This window comes from Vidua macroura, chromosome 1, assembly GCF_024509145.1.
Source record: "Vidua macroura isolate BioBank_ID:100142 chromosome 1, ASM2450914v1, whole genome shotgun sequence".
Classification (NCBI taxonomy): domain Eukaryota; kingdom Metazoa; phylum Chordata; class Aves; order Passeriformes; family Viduidae; genus Vidua; species Vidua macroura.
Genome location: NC_071571.1, coordinates 69412676 through 69439266, shown reverse-complemented (window position 1 = coordinate 69439266; position 26591 = coordinate 69412676). Strand labels below are relative to the sequence as shown.

General features: G+C 37.6%; 1 protein-coding gene across 1 annotated transcript in view; it reads left to right on the top strand.

Moving 5' to 3' along the window:
• The window catches only part of CDYL (chromodomain Y like), a 104292-nt gene that overhangs the window by 38299 nt on the left and 39402 nt on the right, over positions 1 to 26591 (top strand). The window contains exon 2 of the mRNA XM_053977375.1: positions 8288 to 8954. Coding sequence (XP_053833350.1) covers positions 8288 to 8954 — 667 coding nt within the window. The remainder of the gene's footprint in view (positions 1 to 8287; positions 8955 to 26591) is intronic.

The following is a 26591-nucleotide window of genomic DNA, read 5'->3' as shown; positions in this document are numbered from 1 at the left end:
GAGAGTGTAGTCATGGAAGCTGCAGTGATATTAAATAAGAAATTAGTTTAGATTCAGACTAAAGATGGAGAGACTTGAGACCCAAAACAGAGAAATACCTTTTTCCATCTGGAAAAAAAAATAGTTAATATACTAATAAATCTCTTCAAGAAATAGAATGTCACAACTAAGAGGCAGCAGTGCCAGCACTGAGGTTGCTTAATTAGGGGAAAGTTCTATATCAACAGCTTTTCTAGATCAAGTATTGAGAGAAGTCCTATTGCAGGCAGAGTGACCAGGGACACACATTCCTCTAAGACATGTTGGCATTGAGGTAGGGAATATAGAAAGAGCCAGCAAATAATGTTGTTCTTAACTGATCTAGAATTTTTTAGCATCTTCGTATTTGAAAGCAAAAATTCAGTCATGGTCTTGTATCCAGGAGCTTTATTTCTTATGGAAATTAGCTTTTGATGCAAGAGTGAGAGGAGACAGGTAGGAGGTTCTAAGTATGTATATAATGCCTTCTTGGAAGAGACAATTCCAGAGAAAGTTCTTGCTACCATATTTAGAACTGGCATCCCAGGACCTCTAAGAGGAAAAAGGAAGAAGAGACTGCTACTGAATAAGTTTCTAAGAGCTGAGGTCTGTGTCCCTTCTTACTGAGATTTGGTCAGCTCTACAGTAGCAGACTTGTCACTGATGCTTCTGTAAGCAGTAGGCTGCTGAAAAGCCTTGTTTGATGTTGGTAGATGAAACTGTTGTAGAATTAAATGGAATTTGATAAATTGACTACAGCATACCAAGTTCACTCTTCAATTGTCCTATGATTTTCTTTTTTCTACTCCTCTTTCTTGTTACAATTCCCATTTCTGAAGTTTGCTTAGCTGTGACAAGGTGTTCTCTAATATTTAGAGTGCAATTTTGCTGTGACCTGCTCTCTCCTTAAGATACTCTTTTTAGATAAAATGTTTTGAATCTTTATCAGTCATTTGTACTTGAGCACTGTTGAAGGTCCAGTTTCTCCTGCTTTGAAAGCAAGTCTGTAGTCCTGTTGCTTAATATTGACAAAATCTTTATTATTCTTGCTGAAGAACAAAGTGACAATATTTCTATTGGCCTTATCCTTTAAGTAAATAGTTGTCAAGCTGTTGAAGCTGTGAGGTAGCTTTAGATTATTTCTACATTTTCACAAATTATCACACCCAAAATATGGGCATCTTTGAGATGAAATGTTTTCCTTTCACGTTGCCAGAGTTGCCGATAATAAGTATGCATTTCAGTTTTCTCTGTCTTTTTTATTTAGCAAGACATTGGTAGCACCAAGTTTTGTACCTTCACCTTTTGTACTGCAGTAGAGAGATATATGAAAGACAGTTTGGCAAGTGCTGGCAGAATATTTACCTCTGGAAAAAAATATCCAGGATTTGCCTTCTGACGTGTAGTTTTTACAAATGAATTGAAGCTGGGAAGAATTTCCTTTGGAGTTCTATATGTGGGTGATGCTGAAATCTTCTAGTAATGATAAAATTTTTAGTAATTTAATAAACATAGTAATACTTACGTAATAGCTTTGACTGCCAAAAATGTGTATCCTAAATCCAATGCTAGTGGTTTTTAATAGTTTCTTCTGATTAGGACCTTTTCCATTTAAGATGATAAGCCTATTTGATGCTACTTGTTCTTATTTCTAAAGGAGAAAAACAGGGCGGGTTTGGTAAGAATCCATTGTTGCAGGTGTTTGTTTATATTATGCTTGTACAGATATAAACAGCTTTGCATGGGTTTTCATTCTGCTTTTGTGCAAAGTAGAAAATGCATGTCTGTCTTAGCTTGGTGTAAATAAAAGGTTAGAACTGTTGTGAACAGTGAGTTGATCAAATGAGATTAAGATTTTCTAACCATTCTTGCAATAGCTAGGTGACTATAATTAGGGTAAAGCAGTTGATGAATTCTGCAGTGGGCTGTAACTGCAAGTGTTGTAACTATTTCTCTGTAAATTATATCTGGAAAGATCTGTGATGCTGACAGTTTAGCATCAATCATCAGTGGTGACTTGTGAGGAAGTAAGTCTCAGGCAAACTGTTTATCCAGGGAGTTAATTCTCTAAAGCAAAGTTGTCACAGGTCCTCCGTCCACACCCATTTCCCTGATGTCCTGTATGGAAAAGGCTTCTTACAAAGATGTGCTTTCTGATTGTGATCTGCACTTTTGAATACGTCATAAAGGAGTTGCACATAGAGAGATTAGTTTGTTTAATGTAGGTACAAGGTATAAAACTTCCTGAAATGCTTTTTCAGGAGGTGGCTGTTCAGCCAGGCATGGTATGCACCATAGCTGTGATGCCCTGGAATCACTGGCATTGATGAGAATGCAATAATTAAACTATTTTGTCTATTGTCTTTGCTAAGACCGTGAAAGGATGTAAAACTTAAAGCTGATGATAAACAATGAGCTTCACTGGGACATTGTAATTTTATAGGCAGCTTGGTTAGAAATATATATAGAGGGTGAATTAAAATGTGAACTATAACCTGCAGGCCACTATTTTAATTGAATGTTTCCGATAGCCTCAAAGTTAGCTCTTGCATGACTTGTGTCCAGGAATCCTAAAGGAATGGATGGCCTTTGATTGAAATAGAGGTTGGAAAAAAGAGAAATCTTAATATTTGTTTTAGCACAGCTGTTAAAATTTTGAAAGGAGGATTGAGCTATGCAGGTTTTTTTTATTGCATTGCTAGCATGAAGGACCACAGGAAGTGCTTTAGTCCCTCATGGGACTCCTGCTCATAGACATGAATGTATTCCAACCTCACTGCACACACTGCTGCCTCCAAAGGACGCTGGGAGTGGCTGTGGGTTATGAAGTGATGATCCTGTATGAACTCATCCTGCTGGTACCGACTGCCTGAAGACAGTCGACTTGGTGGACTCTGTATTGTCAGGCCTTGGGCCAGATCAGGTATCATCCCTCATTGCAGAGCTGTCACAAAAGCAACACAAAAGCTGCATCATCTGCTGAAGCTAATTGGACAGAAAGGCAGTAATCTGCCCACATTTGATCCACATTTATTTTGTACAGCTCTGGCTTCCAGAGCAATATATATGTAAGACAGCCCTCACCATGGCCAGTCCTGTACTGTACAGACACTCTGGCCAGTCATGCCGTGAGGATGCAGCAGCTCAGTTTACAGCAATTCATCGGCTGTTAATCCAATCAGTCTGTTCTACTAATCAAATCAGTCAGCTCCACAGCATGTGGCGGCCGGCTTCTGTGTGCTCTCCCAGGCTCGCATCCATGGAGCAGCATGGAGCTGCAGTGAAGGTGAACTCTTGGATTTATATGATATTCTAGTGTAATTTCTTAATGATGCTATTTGAACTTAAGCCATACCATATTGTTTTTTTACATTCTTTTTGATAAGATTTTGATATCCTATGTGTCTGTGTTAAAGCTGTTTTTCAAATTTCCCTGCTGGTGCTAATTGCAGTGAGCAATACTCTGAGTCGGCCTTAAGTCATCCTATGGGAAATAATGTATTTTCTAATAAAATATGTACATACAGGATTTTAGTTCACATTTCACCAACCTTCAGGTGTGTTTTGACATCCTTATCAAAAATATTTTTGAATAACTCTTTTCCCAAAACTACTTTAAGCAAAACATGGCACTTAATGGTTTTTGTGTGGTATGCTGCTATTTATTAGTTGATTTTTTAATGTAGAATGCATTTATTTTATTTGCAATAAGAAGTATTTGAATACTGTTTATTGTTGACTTCTGCAAGATTTTAATAAATGATACAACCACTTGTAAGGTACAACCAATTGCTGGTTGCTTATGGGGGATAATTTATGTCCCATTTGTATATGAATTAGTTTCCAATTTAAGAAAGGGTGACTGTTCACTTGTAGTGCATACATATGTCATGTAAGACTTGCATTTATTCCAGCTTTCTGTCTCTGACTTGGGGAATATCTCCAGTAGTAATTTGGCTCAAGTGGAGAAAATCAGTAGAGTGAAGCAGTAAGTGCTGTGGCCCCCACCTCTACATATTCTACTGTGCAGCACTTTTATTTTGGACTAGTTTTAGTGGTGCCTCTCAGGATTAAATATCCATGCCACTACATGTATTGAAAGTGTTCAGAGGTGTTATTTGCTTGGATCTGTGTGCCCCCTTAGGGGTTGAAGCGTGACAGATGCATTGGTACATTTCCATTTCAAGTTTATATTTCTCCATAAAGAATCCACATCCTGTATACCAAAACTGGTCTATGAATAAAGCCATTCCATAGTAAGCAGGATTAGTGCAGAGGAGAGAAGGATTTGCTTCCAAATTGCACTACTGCTCTGAACAAAAACAGTAATGTAAACATGGCCTTCAGCTAACAGAACAAGGCCTTCTCCTATATTTTACAGACAACGGGTAGAGTATGAAGTCCTATAGATTCTATTCTGTAAACTTTAAACTAACTTAGCCTGACATGAGTGTGAGGACAGAAAGGAACGTGATGGGAATGTAGAATGGATTTATTATAAACAAGGCAATACTCATTGAATATTTACCTGCCCACATGTGTTTATTTTGGTCTTTCTGGTTTTTGTTGCCTTCCCACCCCACAACAGATGTACCTTTAGTTTAATTTCTTCAAATGTTCAAAGTGTGATCTTTTTTATTTATATTATATATATATATATATATACATACATGTACAATGACTGAGAGCATGCTTTATATCGAGTTTACAAATGTGCCCAAATTATAATGCTTTAGATTGAGAATATTCTTTTGAATTTCATACTTACTTTTATTGACCTGAACTGAGGAGCTTTCTCCAAGGATTAAGAATGCGTGTCCTTTTCCTGACAATGAGGTTACTGGACCAGTCCAGCCTATAGGTATTGGCTGTCCTCTGCTGAAAGTTGCGGTCCTCTTAGATGTGTCAGAAAATAACGCATGCGTGGCTGCTCTCCAAACCAGTTATTTCAGGATGCCTACATTAACTCAGGTATTCTTAATATCTAAACCAGGTCACTTTGACAGAACTACATTAGGGAATAATTACTGAAGTTGTGCTGACAGATGGGGAGGAGCTGTTGTCTTTGAGCACAGGACAGGGAGGAGTTGCAGTGTTGTCATTTTCACCTGGCAACTATAGCTAGACAGCACTTCAGCCTGCAACCATGATTCACTTTTGTTTGTTTGTTTGTTCGTTTTTGGGAATTTTTTGAGTGTAAATTCTGTATAATTTGCTAATAAAATGAATTAAAATCATCAGGGAGTGAGATCAAGCATGAACCAATTTTACCACATTTATGGAAGGAAGGGAAATTTACCATTTTACAGATGAAAAATCTCATGTATAGTTTGGTGGGTGGGATTATAATTTGTGCATTTCAGTGTTGGATTATATCTCTGAGCAGCTCATTGTTTTCCTCTCAGTTCTTCTGCTGCCTGTGTTTTTGAGTGTCATTGATCAGTACCCCCCAGGGGGGAAAGTGATAACTTAGCATGCTAAAATAAACTAGGAGATGTTTATTTTTTGCCACCCAGGTAGTTTGCCTGATAACTTTCCCTCCTGTTTTATCTTTTTTATGTTATTTTGTGTTTTGTTGTGATTCTTCTACAATACTTAAAAACTAACCATTAATGGCAAATCCTGCTGTACAGAACCTTTTAATCTCTTAAAAATAAGTACTACCCCATGGTATGGGACACTGTAAAAATAGTAGTTGTCACAAAGTACTAGTCAGCATTTCTAGTGTGATTATGGTAAAGGATATATCTTACTCCCAGCTCTGGGTGTGAAACACTTATGTAGCTGTTATCATCAGCAAAAGTATTGAGGCAGAATATTCCTGAGCAGTTTTTCAAGTGCTTCTAGGGGAGTCAGACTAACCAAACTGAGTCAATGCAAAAAAGGAAGATGTCCCTCACTAAAACCCTGAGGCTGCATGATAAATTGTGTATCACAGGTTAATTGTTGTAATTTTTGTGCTATAAATAAAATAAAAGATGTATTCAAGAAAAAAATGAAGGTTTACGAAAAAATCCTTTTAATCAAAAAAGAGCAATGAAAAAGGTTTTGTTGCAGGCTTGAACAATACAGCTAAATATAACTGTTTTCTTTATGCGTTTCTGCTTGCTCCATAAATCATCAGGTTAAGAATGGATTTTTGTGTCTCCTGTTTTATCTATTATCTCTGCAAGGTATCTGGTTTTTTGGATGACAGGGATGGCTTCCTACTTGAAAAGGGCATGTCCTTAATGGGTGGCCTTTCAGTACGGAAAGACAGTGGTAGAACTTTGTGCTCAGTAATTGATGCAGTTCATTAGAAAGATTTTGTACTAGAGAATAAAAATACCTTGGTAGTAGTAGAGATCTTCCTCTGAGAATCGTGCTCTTAAAGTCTATTTTAGAAGGTCAAGATAGGCAGAGAAGAATAAGCAAGACTAGCAGTAACTGCTTTTTTGACAAGATTGGAAATTTGATTCATGATTTTGTTCCTAGTTTTTAATTTAACATTTCTGACTTAATATTTGAAGGTCTTTTTACTCAGTCTCCACCATTACTTTCTTCAACTCTTGGAGTTGCATTTTCTTTTAAGATGTCTTTAAATAGTTTTGTGGAAAAACAAGTTTCATTTTTCTAGGTGCATGGTTTTTTAATCCCAGTAACTACTAGAAAGTTAAATAATCAGAGTAAAAATAGTTGTAATGCATTTTAAAATTTTAAATAAAATTTGGACAATTTATATTGCATGTCTCTCTATAGAGTGCACTGAACTGATTAACAAGGCAAAGGTGGAGCTTGTTTGTATTTGATTCTTATTTTTGTGGTGTTGATTTGGTTGAGTTTTTTAAAGACCTATGCAGACAGAGCTGAGCAACATCCTGATGACACAGTACAACACATAGGGTATGTCCTTATAGTGCTGCTGAGATTATAATAATAGTAATCATTTAACCTTACTGTTGAAAACCAGGGAGTACATTATGATAGCATACCACGTGTAAAATTGAGATGCACTCTTAAGAAAATCTGTTGTCAGTAGTCATGTGATTTGGTAAGGAATCATATACCATATATGTACATTGTTTATATGTGCATCACACATCCTTGTATTTTCCTCCCATCCTTCTAAACTGTTCTGTAGACATTCCATTGGGTTAATGCCACTCCCATAAATGTCACTCTTTCTTCAGAGGTTCTTCTAGGTAGGTGTGATCTTGGCTTCTGTGCATGTTTTTTTCATGAAGGGCTGGGAGTTAAATTAATAAATAGCAGTCCCAAACACCTGCCGTTTTTTCTTTTTTTTTTTAATTACTAAAAAGAAGAGAGAGCTGAGTAAGAAAGCTGTATCAGTCCCATAACTGAAATGAAGTAGGATGGAGGATTTACCATAATAATCATGCTGGGTAGAAAAAATGTAATAAAAAGGGGAAACCCTAAGACTAGCTTTGCACTTATATATTTTTCAGTAAAAGAATTCCCTTTCCACAGGATTAGCATGATTGGCATAAGTTTTAGTCTGAGGCATGAGCCTCTGTCCCTGCAGCTGCTGCTGTCTTCTGTCTGCCCTGCCTGCTTTACCCCAGTGCTTGAATTCCTCCAACCCATGGGTTCCACATGCAGTTGAAGAATGTGCATGCTTAATACTTGTGACATAAATGTCATCTCTGTTTGCAGATAAGTGCGGCATGGTAATTTTTTCAAGTATGTGTATCAAAGGCTCTGGCAAAAACAAATTCTCTGTTTCCACAAGAAGTCTCTAAAAAAATTGTCCAAATTTGCCTCAGTTCCTAAACTGTTCCATATTGTCACTGGTAGCTAAAGGTTAGCTCACTCTAAGTAAGAGATTCTCACATATGCCTTATGCTAAACAAGCAAATTATTCAAACAATATCAAATTGATAAGTTTGGTAAAGTAAACACCCTGTATTTATACAGCATATTTAAACATGACTTTTATATTGGGAGAGGGAAATCATGTCCACATTGAAGTTGGTGCAAGAGCTTCTCTGAGGCCAGTACTGTCAATTTTAATATGTCATATTCAGATTCTCATGCATGCAAAATACTTAGTGAAGAACAATTTTGGCATTCTAGAACATGTTTTTGAGATAAAAGTAATAATCTAAACTTTAAAGCAGTGAAAGACTAGTACTATAGAGCTACAGTACAGATTACAAAACTACAAGACTATTTTATAATCTGTCTACTCTTAACAAATTATTTACATGCAGATCACTCTCTTGAGTTGTATATCTCCCCATAAATAATGCTTATTTTTGCTTTTTAACAGGTAGAGAGAATTGTTGACAAGAGGAAAAACAAGAAAGGAAAAACAGAGTATTTGGTGAGATGGAAAGGATACGACAGCGAAGATGATACTTGGGAGCCAGAACAGCACCTTGTCAATTGTGAGGAATATATACATGAATTTAACAGACGCCACAATGAAAAGCAGAAAGAAAGCACATTAACCAGGACAAACAGGACCTCTCCAAATAATGCCAGAAAACAAATTTCTAGGTCTACCAATAGTTCTTTTTCAAAGACATCTTCTAAATCTTTAGTTATGACTAAAGAGCATGAGTCAAAAAATAGTCAACTTTTTTCTGCCACACAGAAGTTCCGGAAAAACAATTCACCATCGCTTTCTGGACGTAAAAATATGGACCTTGCAAAATCAGGTATTAAAATCCTCGTGCCCAAAAGTCCAATTAAGAGCCGGACAACAGTTGATGGCTTCCAGAATGAAAGCCCAGATAAAATGGACCATATAGAGCAAGATCAAGATGACTCTGTAGCACCAGAAGTAGCAGCAGAAAAACCTGTGGGAGCTTTGTTAGGACCTGGTGCAGAGCGTGCTAGGATGGGGAGCCGACCAAGGATACATCCATTAGTGCCACAATTGCCAGTGCCAGTAACAGCCACAATTCCATCAGCATTAACAATAAATGGAAAAGGTAGGTGTACAAGTCATCATTTTGGTGGTGATTTTTCATTTGACTGGGGTTTTTTGCAGTTGAGATGCAGACAAATTACCCACTCTGTTTCAGCCATGCTAAATCAAGTCTGGAGAACTTCACTTTATTTTACATAACTATTTAACTACAAAGCCATTTCGAATTTTACCAGTTTTTGGTTTCCTTACAGAAATTTATTGGTATTTGTGTTTTCAAAATCATCATAAGATACACCTGTGTTTGCCTTGACATTGTGTGGTACACATATTTAGTGTACCATTTCCAGATATTATGTCATTGCTTTAAGTTTATTTAAATAGGTCAAATTTGGTATGAATATTAGAAACATTAATTATGGGAAAAGATGAATGGTGTGAGCAAGGATTCTTCAGAACATTATCTATTTTGTTATAAACATTGCCTGGAGAAAAAACCTGTGAGAGTGATGTTGCTTAAAAAACGAAGTTAATAAGCTTTGTTTCTGTGAAAATTTGATCCAGTTGTGGAAATACATATGCCTTCTGCCTGGATTGAAATTTGTTTTCATTATATTTTATCAATATTTTGTTGTTTGTACCTCATTTGATATTGAGTACTTATTTAAGAGTGATGTCTGGCTTGCTAATATCTCAGTAGGTCACAGTTAATTCAATTTGTACTGTAAAATTTGTGACACCAAAGTAACCCAAACTGCTCTTCTAGGAGGGAGCTGTTTGTTCCACATCCAGCTGAGACCCTTGTTTAAGATTTCTTGGTCCTTACTGTTGTGCTTCAAACCTTTGTTCTTCCCTGACAGACTCGGCTGTGTGGTCACAAGTGCTCTCATAAGCACGCTTTTGAGGCTAAATTTCCAAGTCTAAATTTTCAAGTAAAGACTGAGCCCTCAAATAAAATGCAGCAGGTCAAATGTGCAGGTGTGCTATTGATGACGGCATGGTGGAAAAATTGTCTGGAATTTTTCAAGGACTGGACCTGCCAAAAAACACACTTAGAGACACTATATAGGGAAAAAACGTGCTAAAGACTTTGGGAGAGTTTGTGTTGGGTACCCCACTGTTGCTTGCATTGAGATTTTCCAAAAGAACAGCTGCAGCCGGAGAGGTTGAGAAGTGATGGACAAGGGAGGAGTGTGTGCCTGGAGCTGCTGTGTCAGGTCATGGACCAACCCATTTTGCTGCAGATGAACTAGGTAACCATGGCAATGTACACACAGATGCCAGGAATATCTCTTGTTTTGCATGGGCTAAAGAAGGAATGCAAATCTCAGAGGATGTAAACAAAACTGAAGGGGGAGATGCAAGAGATGCCAGGATGAGAGTTCTCTGAGCAGGTGAGGTAGAGGAGTGTGTTTTCACATGGGATAGTTTTATGATAGTTAATAGGCGTTTTGGAGTATGGCGGGGTTCCTAGTGAAGTGATTGATAAGTTCTGCCTTTGGCGTCCTGGTTTTTTGCCTCATGGCATCCAGGAAAAATACCTGGGGTACCTTTTTGGGTAGATCAGATTAAATCATGCCCACCAACCTCTCACTTTGGTAATAGTGGTATGGCAAGAGCCCAGTTACAGGGCATCAGATGGAAGCAGAAAGGCCTGCAGAAGAAAGGGAGTGACACAGAAGGTGTTAGGTGCGATACATTCCTATTTCACAGCTGTGTAAAAATTTCCTCAACTGCCACGACTTCCTTCAACTCTTCCAGGCATCTGTCTGGGCAGCTAACAAGGAAAGCTGTTGATGGGCTCTAGGGATGATGACAATACAAGAGTTTTCTCACACTTACGTGTTCACGAGATCCTAAAGGTATAGATCAAAAAAGAAGAGCCAAGGAGATAGTCACAATACGTGGTTGATGAAACACACACAATATGTTCCACCTTCTGTCTGCTGCTGGAGGCATATCAGTGCATTAAATGAGGCTTTCCCTGTCTGCCCTGGTACACCACTGCCAATCCCCAAGCTGAGCGGTGCATATCTGCTGGGAAATGGATGCTAAATATCCATATTTATTGGGGTTTTATTTTGTTCACCTGCAACAATTTTGGGGGTAACCTTCCAATCATGCAGTATTTCTGTGATTATAAAACTTGGAAAAAAAAGTTGCAAAAGAAAAATACTTTGCACTTATTTCTGACATCAGTCTCTCTTCCTAACTTTTCAGGATTTCTTTGATGTATCTTCCTCATGGAAGCCCAGGCTCCAACTCAGCCATTACGTGTGGCCTGAGTGGATTTATTTAGGGAGAAGCAAAGAGAGACAGCCTTGTCTTCTAGAGTTCTCCTGGCCTTGGAGCTTCCTGAGCTGACACATTTGCTGTCTTTTCACTCCTTGAAGATGCATTCTTCTCCTTGCTGGTTTTATTTTTAACTTCACACTGCAACTCATTAAAAGTGTAGTAAATAGGTGCTTCCCTCCTCTGCATGGGGCTGCTGCAGTTCAGGATCCTGTTTTGCTCCTTACTCAGGACATTCCTTCAGTCTTAAATTGGACACCTCATCACATTTTCAGCACAACCTTGGGAATCATATATCAGGAGGGGTATTCATTGCACAGAAATGCATCTTCATGTGCACTAGATCTGACATATTAATAATACAGATGATAGATCTGGCATTTGGAACACTCTTTCCAAACTTCCCACCTCCTCCGCATACACCTTCTGTTAATTTTAAGAATTCCTACTACCACTTGGAGGATGCTGTCAGGAAGACAAAAGCATGTTTTGAAAAATAACTTCTTACTTGAGCTGGTTTAGGAATTTTTTATCAGGACGTTTTTCTTGGTAAATGGAATTAGTCAAAACAGAAATTACTAGTCATAAAGCATAATTTTGAAAGATTCTAGAAAAATACAGATTACACTTCAAAAAAATTTTAGAATACTTTTAAAATTAAAACCGAATTACATTTTTTAAAAGTAATACTGGAAAAATAATTCAAATTTTAATATGAAAACAGTGTTCCTGATTTTGAATATGCTGCTATGACTGTTCAGTAGTGTGACTCAGGTTGATCTCTAAGTCCTCACTCAGGATGGTGAAACTCCTCACTGTTTAGTCTGTTGTTTTCCCCAGCCTTGTTTTTCCCTATTTCTTTTGTTTGATTTATAAGAGAAGTGCAAACCAAAAATCCCAGAAATGTGTATGCATATGAAAATGCCATGACAGCAATTCTAGGAAATATTAGTGTTATTGTAGCACCTAATCCTGCTTTTCCTGAGACAAACTTCAGTGGTGCAGCTCATGTTCCAAAATCTTACCGTCTCAGAAAAGGCAATCAGCAAATATATGTTTAAATATAGAGGGGTTCTGGGGAATAAAATAACAGTAGTGTTTACTCTGGGAGCTGGTGGTCTCAGCACACTGAAATCAAGCTGCTATCAAGAAGAATAGCATTGTGTTGAATGTTCATATTTTAAAGGCTTGGCCTTGAAAACTGAGTCAATGGAGTAATATATATACAAGGCTAAGAATTAGGGTGATGTATGGAAGAAGTGAGGACAGATCACTTAATTGAACATTGCTGTGGTTCTGGTATTTTGAAATATGTGGTGATCATCAGCGGTTACTAAAAGTTAATAAAAGCAATCCTGAAATGGTGGAACAAAATAGAAAGACAACAGCAAAGAAATGAAATGTTGTGGAAAAGATATTAGTGGCACCTACAAGTAAGGCATATTACTCAAAACAAGGCAACAGAAAAAGTGGCTTTGTGTCTAAGAAAAGGTTCTGATACCTTAAAAGTTTCTGAAAGTTTCCTTCTTCAAAGTGGCACTAAGAAGTAGCTTTGAAATCTTATTGCAAATGTTTTCCAGTGTAATATGGTCATAATAACCAGGGAAGTTCTATTTCATAGAGTACACAAGAAGAGAACCTGTAAAGGGAATCTGATCTGCCATTCATACAGGGCTAGAGAGTTGTCTTGAAATTTTAGAAAGAACTGTAAGTCAGGGTAACACCATTTCTTGGCAAATTCTAGTATTTTTTTTATTCTGGGTAACCCTATAGTTGCTACAGTTTTTATTCAGCTAGCAATGTCCAACATGTGGATGTAGTTGAGAATAAATGCCACAAGAAGGGAAATTTTGGGCAGAAAGGCATGCAAAGCTCAAAGTCTAAAATTAGGAAGAAAAGCACATCTAGCTGCATATGCTGTCAAAATTAGAATAAGGCAGGCTGGTGCCAGTGTACGGGAAGAGAAGAAATCCAAGAAATGCAGTGAATTACATCACTTGTTAGTCAGATAAGCACTACCAGTGTGCACGGTAGCATTAGCATCTCCCTCCTTGCACATCTTAGTTCAGATGAACAACTTGCAAGAGCAGCAGGCCGACAATATAAAGATGCTTGCAGTGTAGCACCCTACAAGGAGCACGGGTCTCTGCTGATTTTTTAGTTGCATAATGGTGCTGTTTTTATCTCAAAACAATGGTATTGTCAGCAAAAGAAAAGCAGGCATCAGAAAAAAATAAACATGAAGAAAAGACTGAACTTAAGTTTTGTTTGTTACCTGTTCTCTCCTTTCCCCAAAGCAGCTTATGGGATTAAAACCCACAGATTTGGAAAAATAAAAATCCACTCAAACACCAAAGGAATATAATGTCTGTTTGGTTAAGTGTCTGATAGCTTTAGTCTCAAAAGGAATCAAACAAGCGTGGAAGGGATTATGGAGGCCACTGGAACTGAGGAGAAACATCTGTTCTCAATGCAGTCCAAGCCCAGCTGAAAGGTGTTCAGTCCCTCCCTGTTCATTAGGGTGAGGGAAGCTCACACACTTCCCTCCCAAATTCTCCTGGTTACTTTTTTACCTCTGCCTGACTGTGCCTGGGTGTTGGACTCTGCATGGAGCAATGGTCTGCTGTCACCAGCATAACTGGCAAAGCTCAAGAGTCCCATGGGAAGAGCACAGCAGCTGACAGAGCTGTGAACCACAGAGTTGTCCAGATGAACCACAAGCCATGCATATAAACCCTCTGGTAAAGCAGAATTAAGAGAAGGGTTGAAGAAGTTCATTGTTGTGAATTTGGAGTACAAGAGGAAAGTTGGGGATGATGTGTTACAGGGTTTTTTTTAATTTCTTTTTAGCATCCTGAAAGGACAGAAGCAGGGTTGAACCCTCCTTTTCTTAGTTGGGAGATTTTGTTGGTAAAGTAGTAAAATGTGATTTTAAAAAAAGTCCTAAGAGAAGAACTTCTTTTTTCAGTGTGTTTTGTACATTGCACTTGGATGGTGGCTTGATCTCTGCTGAGTGATCTGGAAAGCAACCAAATATTTTATTAGTGCAAACAAAAGCCTATGAAACAAACGGGTTACAGTCCTTTGCAAAGCCCTCTTAACTTGTAAAATTACTGGTTGAACATCTTTTTCAAATGCACAGGTGTGTAATTTTCTATCTTTGGTTGTGTATCTGTTTAGCAAATCATTAAAGAGTAATGCAGTTTTCATTTAATCAAGCTTAAAGACTCCTTTAGATTTTTTTTCTCCAGAAGCTGACTTTTGATTTTATTTCTTAAGAATTCACATTATTATGTCCCTTATGCACCATATTGCAACATTTTAACCTAACATCAATTTTTCCTTCTGTCTTACAAATTCATGTTCTTCAGCTGTTTTAACTAAAAATAATCTGAATTGTTGCCAATTTCTTGTTTATCTATATTTTCTGGCTTAGTATAAATGCAAAAGTTTTAAGCAATGTGGTAGAGTGCATGGTCTGTGTCATGTAGAAAATGGATCTGTTACTGTTTTTTTGTCTTCCCTCTGCCTTTTTTTTACTGTTTTTTTGTCTTCCCTCTGCCTATTACTTCTGCAGTTTATAGTACACATTACTGTTACTTTACATGGAGCTCCAGGGTTGAGAACTTGCTGTGAAAATCTCTTATCTTTAGAACTGTATTGGTTTATGTCAACAGATTATGATAATAATAGTAATCAGGATCTAAGTGCACAGTTTGCTTTCATTATAAGACTTTATTCCTGAGAAACATAAGGCATAAGTGACTGGTTTCTTTCCTTTTCTGTCTTCTGTCATTCTTCAGTACTCAAAATGGAGATGTCTCAGTTGGATGCTACATTGGTGTAGACTTCTAATGCAACTGAGCTGGTGTAAAATGTAGTTACTTTGAAAAGAGTGATCCCTTTCCTTTCCCCAGTCCCAGGTATGGGAGATATATTTATATATGTGATTAATCATACATACATGGCCTAACCAACTCCTCCTTTAAGGGCAAGCTTATTTTTATCAGCCTTCTGGAAGTGACTGCGAGGTAGAGGATGTGTCCCTTGGGAGGGAGGTGGACACATAATTTTTCCTTTCTTAATTCCATCCCTGAAAAACCATTAAAGGAAACTCTGAATTGAACTACTGAATATTTTTTTTTTTTTTTTTTTTTTAAGAAAAGGGTAAGAAATTTCCCAATAAATTCTCAGTTTGGACATAAAAACCTCAGCCTAAGTTGCTAGAAAAGCTCCTGTGTTGTTCTCACTGGAATTTGGATTACAGCTGTAGCCCCCTGGTAAACATAAAGCTCATAGGTGTGCAGTTCCTCTGATGTTACATCAGTTTACATGAGCTGAGGATCTGGAGTCTCCATCTCTCTTGACTGACTGCTCAGGTGGGGTCAGTAATGATCTGCCATTACATTCTCCTACAGCATATGTGCCAACATGAGACAAAAGTAAATTCTGAGGACGGGTTTGTCACACCTATTGTGCCAAAACTTAGGAAAGATGAAGCACAGTAAAGCAGAGCCTCTGTTTACAAGACACTCTTTCAGACTACTTTGCATACATCTGCACAGAGAAAGCGTGTTGAAGATCAGACCGAATGATAGAACAAAAATGTTGCACTAGATACTTTTTTTTTTTAATCCAACATTGTCAAAATTGTAGAACTTCAGAGCAGCTTTTGAAATGTGAAGTGCAATCAGAAACACTCACGTGGTGCCTTTTGCAGTTGTGCCTAGTAGAGTAACCACCCACTTTTTTTGTCTCTTACTGTTTCAAATTTTGAAAAAGTTTCATCTCCCATCTGTGTTAAAGCTGTAAAGTGGATGGAATGCATGTTTGCCAAAGCAACTGTCATTATGAATCAGTGTTCCCTTGAAAAGAAGATTAATCTTAATATTTTGATTCAAAAATCCATTAAAAAACTCAACTAAAACAACTGTAATGTGGTTTGTGGAAGATTTGCCTAGATCATGTTGTCTATGTAAAATAAAGTCAACAGAACATCCTCACAGGGAGACTGTTACAGGTGGGATAAAATAATCATGCAATTAAGACAAAACTCCGAAATAATTTGTTTGCACCAATGCTTGTGAAAGAGAGAATATAGTTAAATTTAAGAAGATGCAAAACTAAGATTTAAAACCAAGATTTTTTAAGGCTAGCTGTTGGGATAACAGCTGGATACAGTCTTGAATGTTATAGGTGTTCATAAAAATGCCTTTTATTTTTACATATACATGTATATATTATATTGCCCTGGAATAACTCCACTTCCCACTCAGCCAGAGAAATTTCAATACTCAAGGTGGCATAACCATAGTCCGGAGCTGCTGCTGTGAGTTACTGATAATAATACAATGAAGAACTGTTGTTTAAAAGAAAATAAATACAGAAGCTGTATGTTCGTAATACTGTATGCATTTTTTTTCCAAACAAAAATATCTACATTGCCTTCTGTACATACCATTTATATTTTAAACTTATTTAAGAACACACATTGAAATGCATTAGGCCACAAATTATCAAACAGTTAATTCTTCTCTAGTAACTGTTTTCTTCTTTAGTAATGGTTTTCTTAATTTTGCAATCTTTGAACGCATAAAAAAGCTTTTGTCTTTAGTAAGTAAGTGTAATTTAAAATGCTTTAAAGTTTATTATGTTTTAGACACCTTTAAGAAACAAAGTCAAATCATAAACATTGGCACTTTGAGCTGTAATATCCTAAATTTAAATGCGTTTGAAAACTGGGAAGCCTTAAAATTTTATGTGGAAGAAGAGGAGGAAAGGATCGTACTATCGTATTAAGAGTTCTTTAAACATCTTATTGAAACATGGATAAAGAAATACAGACTGTCATCGGTTTTCTTTGAAAATATTCCTTGAAAGAGGCAACGAAAGAAAGAAAGAAGTTGTGCTTCAAAAGACTGCTTTGAAACTGACTGGAAAGAAGGAAAACAGAGTAGGCTTAGTGGTTCATTGTAGTTATGTCACAAAGTTGGCAGTGGGATCTGTGCTTATTTATATTTAGTGATCTCTTTTTAAAGTAAGTGTTGCAGTGAGCAGCAACAGTACAAAACTTGCAGAGAAACACTTTATTACTTAAAGTACAAGAAAACAGAAATTTCAGAGGGACATACCTGAAGCAGGAGCTAAATGAAGTGATGAACAGCGGGAAGATAATTTAAGCTGATAATTTTTCTTGCTAGCTCCTGAACAGAATTTTTAGTTTGGGATGCAGATAGGAATGCCTGAGCACTGCTAAGGGCAACGCCAAGAAGACTTGACCTAATATTGGACTAAAGAAGCTCTCAAGGTTTCTCTGTTTGTCACACACATTTGTTGTTACTCTTCAGTCTCACCTGGTGTGTAATGAATCTGTAGCTAACACGTTGGCTGGTACAATGTCTTCCATGCCTCAGCACTGCTGTCCTTTGGATTTCAGCTTGACTTCCTGTGTTGTTTGAAAGATGGGCTAGAATGAGAGGGAACAGAATAAGTGGCTGGCACGGTCCCTATGAGAGGTGTCCCAATGTAATTCCAGTGCCTACCCAGCTAGGGAATCTAGGCCAAGCCATTGATGAAAGCTGGTACAATGGGAACAAAGAGGATATTAAGTCATTCGTTTAAAAATCCTGTATCTAAAGGGAATACAGTAAATATTTTGGAGAAGAAACAAATTATAGACATGATGAAATAATGATTGATGTAGTTGGAAATTTCTATTCTGGAATTAAATTACTAAGACAAGGGGACATCAAGAGAAATCAAAGGATGTCAAATTCAAAAGAGAAAGATTAGTTATAGCTTTAGTTGATGTTTCCACTTAGTCCTGAGAACTCTTTGCTAAAACATGTTTGAGTCCAAGAGAGGGAGGTAATGGCCATTTAAAAAAATTAGGTATTTATGGAGATAATGGGAATATACTGTATTTGTAGGCCTGATACCGTTTTACAAACAATGTAAGTTCTCCTTCCTCAGAAGTAAGGGTTTTGTGACATATCTGAAAATTGTAATTCAGTTCTTTTTATATGTTTTTCTACATTGTTAGCCAGTATTATTTATGGCATTGTTCTCTTAACTATTATTCATAGAATTAGCTTTTACTATGCAGATGTTCAGAGATTCTAATCATTGCCCTGTTAGGGCATCAGGATAGGCATTGGAAAAGCAGTGAGAAGGTAGAGCTCTGGTCTGGTTCTTGCTGAGGTCCTTATGTGAAGCACTCTTACTTTACAAAACTTGCTTATAGAAATGTATAAAACAATCATATTAGAAAAAAAGTGCTTCAGAGTACAGATGCTTTAGGTAAAGAACACTGATTGTCATTTGTCCTCTTTTGGTTTGGTGTAGTCAGCTCAAAATCCCATCCAGTGTAAACAGAATTACTGTGTTGTATTCTCTGCTCATCCTTTGGTTTTCTGGATGGATTTCAAATTCAGAGGGCACTTTTGAGAAATACATGAATGAGTTAAAAGCAACAGTAAATGCAAACTTATTTTACCAGACATAACATTTTATTGACAGAGCTAATTTAAAAACAAATTTTCAGCAAACAGAAAGTATATCCTGCCAGGGCTTCTCTCAAATTTGATGAAGTATGTGAAGATGTATTTGTGGCAGTGCAGGGTAACACTCTTTCACCAAAGAATTCAAAGACAGTGGGTTTTTTCTTGCATTAGTACAAGCAGGCAAACTCAATATGGTCATGGGTATTTCAAACAACTTACTATGTGGTTTGTGATTTTCTGTTTCAGTTTCTGAGTAGAGAGGATGACAGATTATTCTGCGTAGTTTAGAGAATCATCTATTTTTACCTTCTGTGCATGAGTAGGCAATTAGCTTGAAAACCTATTTTAAATATTTAAAAGTTTATACAAAACACAAGTTACATCTTTGCTGTTATTGAAAGCTAGTAGGGCATTTTGTTTTCTTGTTTCTTTTCACATTGATAGTGCTTTTTGTTCCAGATAAAAACCTTTTTATTTTAAAAAAGGGGAGAGGGAGAAGAAACCAAAATTTATACATATCTTATTCCATGTTCATGTCAGAAGTGGAAAGTTTCCCATTTAAAAAATAGTAAAAAGTAAACTTAATTAGAAATCTTACCATAAATATGTATAATATGAATATGTATTGTGTAATAAGTCTACAGTGAGAGAATGGGTTTTCTCAAATGGTCATATAGTACCAAATAGTAATGATAGGAAGTGGAGGACTTGCCCAGACCATGGGTCAGGAGCCAGGACCTCTTCTGAAAGAAATACTCTGAAAATAGGTGTTTCTGAACTTGATTTATTTTCTGCTCTTAAGAATCAGAGGAAATGTTTATTTCAAGTATTTTCTTTCTCTTTCTGGAATGCTAGATTTCACAAGCCTTTAGATAATCTAAAGAAAAAATAAAAAGTAGCAGGTGTATTATGTTTAATCAGCTTTGAAAGCAATGGGTGAAATTGTTCAGGTGTCAGTACCTTTAAGACACATAAAAAATAAATGCTGTGGGTTTTTTTATTCTTCAGATTTGAGGGTTTAGGTACCTGTTACGTTTATTGACCTCATGGAAAAGTGCTGATGCTTTGCATTTAGATTTCTTTTTGCATTTCCAAATACAGATGTAACGAGCTATCATTAAAGCACTAAGTAGCGTTAAGCACTAAAGAGCACTAAGTCTTCTGATAAAGTAATACAAGCCAAAACAATTAGTATTGCCCACTGATCCTTATTTTTCAGCTTCCCGTGAAGCTTTGAGGAAGAAAATGGGCTTGTAGCAATATGTTAAGATATTTTGCTCTGAAGTCCTTTCTTTTTCTAGTATTAAATTTTCCTCTGGCACGGCAATCATCTTCAAGGAATCATTGTTCGTCTCTTATATCTTGTAGTAGTTGAGGGTTCCCTGCTACTGTTTTGTTGGCATAGTCCAGTTTGAAATGTAATTTTGTAGTTTAATAAAGTATATTAGTAGAGTAGTGATTGGTGCATGACATATTAAGGAGTAGTCCATTCGCCATTAGATGTTTTAGACATGTCAGTAATACACAATTTTAAAAAACAATAATAAACTCTAGAGTCTTTTCAATTAAAGTGTAATATGAAGACATTTTCACCACACTATTGTGTATTATGAATTACAAACCTTACAGACTACTGTAGTACAGATACGACAAATACATATGTTCAGGTTAAAAAGGATGAGAATAATAATAAATAACATTTATTTCAGGATAAACCTGTATAAAAGTCAGTGTGTCTGTAGCTGGCCTGATATTAACATCTCTATACTTTTCCTTTTGTAATTTTGTCTAATGTTTTCATACTTAGCCAGTGTCATCATTAACTATACTGTGATCTTCTAACAACTCAATCAAATTCTGTGATTACATTTTCAAACATTTCAGTCTTTTATGTGTTGGGGTTTTTAAAATAGACTTAAATATTAGTCTGTCTTTCTCCTGTAACTACTACGTATACTCTTTGGACAGGCCACATACTCTTTGAAGACTAAAAAGAAAAATTCAGTATTCCAAGGCAATTTTAGGTTCTCCTGCACAGCAGTGAGTTGGGCAGCACTGTGTCAGGGTTAGGGAAGGCCCCTGGGGAGGCTGTTGAAACCTTTGGAAAACTGAGATACTCCAGCATCCCTGGCAATCCTCAGCAGATCAGGAGGATTTCTGTTGGTTGCAGGATGATATGAACTGTTATATGATCTTTGTGTGCTTTTACAGACCTTGTTTATAGGTCAGTAAATTCCTTGGTATGTGTCCAGTTTTCACAGATACTCTTGTAATTCTGCTCTAATTGTATTGTGACTTCATTTATGAGTAAAATGTTTTTGTAGAGGATGAAGTTAGGTAGGCAAATTGGCTTATAGGCTTATATTGGCAAATATAGGCTTATATTATTTAAGTTTCTTTTAATTTAGATTTTTCAGAAATTGCTGTGAAATCCTAGAACTGCTCTGCCCAGTGTTTGTTGTACCTTAGATCAGTCTCATTTACATCTGTTAGATACTGTGACATGACTGTTTTGAACAAATCAACAAATTAAATGCAGTACTGCTTTGTAGTATCTCTGTTACTGATAGCCTTGGCTGCACTGGTCACAGTATTGCAGTTTGGGTTTCTGCTGAACACTCTGAGGGTTAATATTAAGACAATTGTTTTACATTTTAGAAAAGAAAACTTCAGCTTTCTCAGAGCTGTGCTGGGAGGTTTTCAAAAACACTCTCCTGGAAGTTCAAAAACCATTCATGCCCTTTAAAGGTGAGGGAAGTATGGAGAGACCTCCTTGGTTTAGCTGCAAGCTTTTGAGTCTGCTCAAAGCCAGGAGAAGTGCACCATAGATGGAAAAGCAGACAGATATCTAGTGAGAACTACAAGAATATTGCCAGGGTGTGCAGAGATGCAGTTTGACAAGCAAAAGCTCAAATTGAAATTAGCCAGAGACATGAAAAACTACAAGAAAGGGTTCTTTAGCTAAGAAAACAACAAGCGGAAAAAGAAGGAAAATACCGGCACACTGTTAAACAGGAGAAGTGAGCAGTCACCAGCAGTGCTGGAAAGGCAGAGAGGTTCTCAACACTTCCTTCACCACCATCTTTACTTGCGCTGCTGGGTCCCTGGCCTTGGGAACAAAAATCCAGGTGGATGCAAACACAGATCCTCCATCAGTGAAGGAAGAGTTGGTATGTGACCTGTCACAGGAATTAGACCCGTACACACTGATGGGCCCTGTCACAATCCACCAGAGGTGTTAGGAGAATGCTGACATCACCACAAGGCCACTCTCCATATTTTTAGAGGAGTCAAGAAGTTGTGGAGATCAGGGATGTCCCAGAAAACTGGAAGGAGGTTGATGTCACCCCCATCTAAGAGAAAGGCTTAGAGGAGAATCCAGGAAATTATAGGTCTGTCAGTTTAACTTCAGTCCCTGGGAAAGTGATGGAATGAGTCCTGCTGGGAGCCATCACAGCTCAGGATGAAGGATGTAATTTGGAAGAGCCAGCCCAGATTCACCAAGGGCAAATGTTGCTGGACAAACCTGACCACCTTCTATGTGACAAAGAAACCAGCTCGGTGGATGTGGGGGGTGAGTGGTGACATTATCTACCTGGATCTTTCCAGGGTTTCCAAAATTGTGTCCTACAGCCTCTTCCTAAAGAAACAAATGTGTGACAGTCTGGCCTGGTATCCCCTGTAAGGAAAATATAATCCAGGAGTGTGTCATGGGCTGGAATCTACCCAGCTGAGGGGCTGCTCTGTGGAAAGGGACTTGGGGTCGTTCCTGGTAGACAAACAGCTCAGTCTGAGTGAGCAGTGTGCTGCTGCTGCAGCAGAGAAAGCCAGCAGGATGCTGTGCTGTATCAACAAGGGCATCACCAGCAGGGATGGAGAAGTCATTGCCCCTCTCTAATCATTGCTTGTTGGGCTGCACCTGGAATACTGGGTTCAGTTTTGGTCCCCACAATGCAAGAAGGTGTGGACAGGCTGGGGAGGATCCAGAGAAGGGCCACAAACGTTATCAAAGGCCTGGGCAGGCTGATGCATGAGGAAAGGCTGAGAGAGCAAAGGATTTGTTCAGCCTTGGGAAAAGAAGGCTCAGAGAAGACCTCATTACCATGTCCCAGTATTTATAGGGTGGCTACAAAGAAGATGGAGACTCCCTTTTAACAAGGAGTCATACGGAAAAGATGAGGAGTAATGGGTGGATACAAGTTGCTGCTGGAGAGATGGGTCACAAGAGGAGAATTTTTCACAATGCAAACAATCAGCCACTCAAATAATCTCCCCAGGCAAGTGGTGGATTCCCCAGAGTTGGACACTTTGAAGAATCAGCCTGACAGGCTGCTAGGTCTTCTTGTCTAGACGATGCTTTTGCAAGAAAGGTTGGTCCAGAAGGTCCTCGAGGTCTTTTCACAGAACCTGGTGTTCTGTGACTCTGTGGTACTGTTTCAGCAATGAAGTTTCTAATACTTAGGCATTTAGTTGATTTGTTTAAAATTAATTTGTGTATTTAAAATGTAGTGTAGGAAGCTGAAGATTTATGAAGAAAAATAAGCAATTGAAATTTTGTTGACAGAATATCTACATTCATGGAAAAAATATCTAGTTAGGATAAAGCCCATTAGAGGAACAGATGAAAATGAGATTGTACTCTAGTCTTCCCTTCATAGAGGATGTAATGCTCTCCTTCACTTCTGAATTTTTATAACCACAGTAAACTGTAATATCCCTAGTTAGAACAGGGATCCCAACTAGTTTTTATTCTCATCAGGGATCAAATAAAAGACTAAAGCCAAAAAGTGACTACCTTGATTTCAGTATTTCTCAGTTATAATACATGAGGGGGGAAATGCTTTTTGTTACTGTCTTTTTCAGTTACAGTATTAGAAAGAACAGCAGCATTATTCCAGTTCCCTGAAGGAATTATTTTCTCATTCATTACATATTTATATATAAGTTACTAAATTTGCTGTAACCGTTCCTTTCTCCAACTGTATCTTTTTTCGCACTTAAAAACAATAACCAGGTTCACCTCTGAAAACACAGGAAATCTCTGGCCCAGCAAGTGAGTTTTACTACTAACTTAAGGGCAAGAGACCCAGACCCCCCAGTCTTCATTTTATTTTTATCTTAGTATCTCATGAGATGCACATTCAAAATTTGTTGTGGGTTTGTTGTGTTGTTTTTTCTTTCTGGAAGAAGTTAAGAAGTGCAGACATGTTTGAATAGCTCTTACCAGCTGGTTTGCTAGGTTTTCACTAGTGTTCAGCTGCTAGTTGGCTGCATTGCTGTGGAATTAGTTGTGGGAGAGCCAGGCCATGGAGAGAAATTGAAGCTTGGTAGCTCCTTCATATGGAGCCGTTGGAGCTCAGTCCTATCATCTCAACAGTTGTCTCTTTCCCAAAAGGGGACAGAGAACACAAAATCAGACCAGCTGGAAATGCTTGGAAATAGTCTTCAGTATGAAAAACTATAGAAGAAAAACTGTACAAGTATGCGAAACTGAATTTTAAGTGTTCCTTTCCAACCTCCAATGATATTTAGGTACCTGCTAAGTCTCTTCAGCATTCTGGATATAGCAAAGGGGGAAAGTAATGATGCAGGCTGATCTTCAGAAGGGCACTTGAGTTAGGCAAAATCATCCAAATAACAATGGCCCAAAATCTTAAGAGTAAGAATTCCACACATGTAAATAAAACCTAGCTTTTATTCTCTTACCCATGTTCAGGCACAACAAAGTAAAGTGAAAGTTAGTAATTAGTAAGAAATGGAATGTTCACAGTGAAACTAGCTTAGATTTACCTACTCAATTTACCCTTACAAATATAATAGAAAGAGAGTGGCAAAATTTCTTTATAATGCTACTACAATTTTGTAAATTTTATCATTCTTGATCATGAGATCTTTGGGTACAAGTTATCTTGTGATGCAGTAAGTTTGAGAACAGATGCAACTTTTTTTTTTTTTTTCTTATCATCTTTAACTCCATATAGTAGGTCATCCCAACAGTCATGTTACAGGCTGAGTTGGTCCCAGAGGATCCATTCTTGGAGTCTTTTGCCCTTTCCCAAAGAGATGGGACCAAGTACAGTCCAGATCCTCAAGTCCTTCCCTTCCCCTGCCTTGCCAGTGGAAGAAATGAAAGGCATAGGGGAGAGGAGTAGGAAGGACCTCCTTTCACAAAGAGTGGAAGCTGATGATCTCAGGTAGGAGTGCAGGGGAAGTGTTGAAAAGAAACTGGAAAAACACTGGCAGGAAAAGAAAGGGACCTTAGAAGTTTAATGTGATTTCAATGGCTGCTGAATTTGAACCACCTTGGTAAAGTGCTTAACTTAAAAAATTTCTTGAGTTGATATTAGTATTTTTTCAATGTGCTCTTATTTAAAAATAAAACCAGTAAATTGTTAAATTATGGGAAAATATTAGGACTGTGCACATTCTTAATGCAGAAAATTCTAAAATTACTTTCGTTTGTGGGAGTCCCTTATATTTTAATTATGTGTTATATGAGGCCGTAATGAGAGGACGACTCACTTTTGGTGTACTGCACTGTACCATTGTGTGGCAAATTAACCTCAATACATCAATACACTTAGATATGTCTGACTTCCTTATTAAAAGGAAAACATGGTATATCTATCAAAGATGGCACAGGGTCTCTGAGTTGAGGTGTGGAGTAGGAAGGGTTAGGAGAGAGGGGAGTATTTGATAGTACTTGACTGCCTTCTAAATTGCATTTTGTCTGCATGAAGGAATAACATTTTCTTTAACATGACATCCTTCTACAAGTCTTTGTGGTGGTTGCTTAGGCTTAAAGGTCATGATTCAGCAGGAATTACATAAAAACTTTGTGTGAAAGCTATCAGCAATGTCACACAGAATCCTACAATACAGTTATTGCATGACAGTATTACTAGCACTTTCTGACAAGATTTCTTGCCTTTTGTTCTCTTTTGTATAAATACAAAACATTGTGTTAGGCACTTCTGAGTAACCATAGGTCATAGGGCTTGTCTACCAAATGTGCTCATCAGCATGGAGGCTGCAATTTGTAATATTTTTTTTCCTGCTGTTGGAATGCTTTTTTTTATAGGACATTTTAAGTCCAAAGACACTGACATCATCTAGTCTGTGCTCCAGTGAATTACAAGTCATTACATTTCATCACTTACTGCTGTATCCTGAGTTAGCTTCAGTTAGGCGGGAGTATTATCAGACTCTGGAGACTAAATTTTTGTTTGTCACTTAATGATGAATAGCAGGGAGTTGATTAGAAAAAATATGCTCAGATGAAAAATACTTGTTTTGTGTGTCATGTTCTGCATAACATCTTGAGAGGATGCCATCTGCTTCTGAATAAATAAATAAACTAGATTCCTATTAAAAGAGCTTGCTTGCAGAAAAGCAGCTTATGTTTCAGTCATGTACACATAGCCCAGCTTTGGTAATGTGCCCTCCAAACACTTCCTTCTGGCAACCTCTGCTCTTCCCACCAAGACCCGTGCAGATTGTTACGCCTCCCTGAATGCCTGAGTGTGCTGACAATGAAAAACTGTGTAGGCTGGTTATTAAAACTTTGGCTGAGGTCATCCTAATAAAGGGCTTGCCTTTGCCGTTTGTAATTTCTTCCTTTAGCCTCCATCTCAGCTGAGAGCCAGAGTAGAGGTGGACTTACATGATACCTTGGTAGACCTCTGCAGCTCAAACTCTGGACTTTGTTTTGGATGTGAAAGCTCATTTGGCATAAGGGGCCTGATGAATACAAGAAAAGAGTGAGGATTTTTATAATTGCTGTTTCTTCCCGCCCCCCGGCCTTAAACAAAAAAGGATTGGAGTTGTTTTGTTTTGTTGTGATCTTTCTGTGATTTGTTTTTGTTGCAATTGTCTACAGACTAGCATATCACCGGAGAGACTTTTTC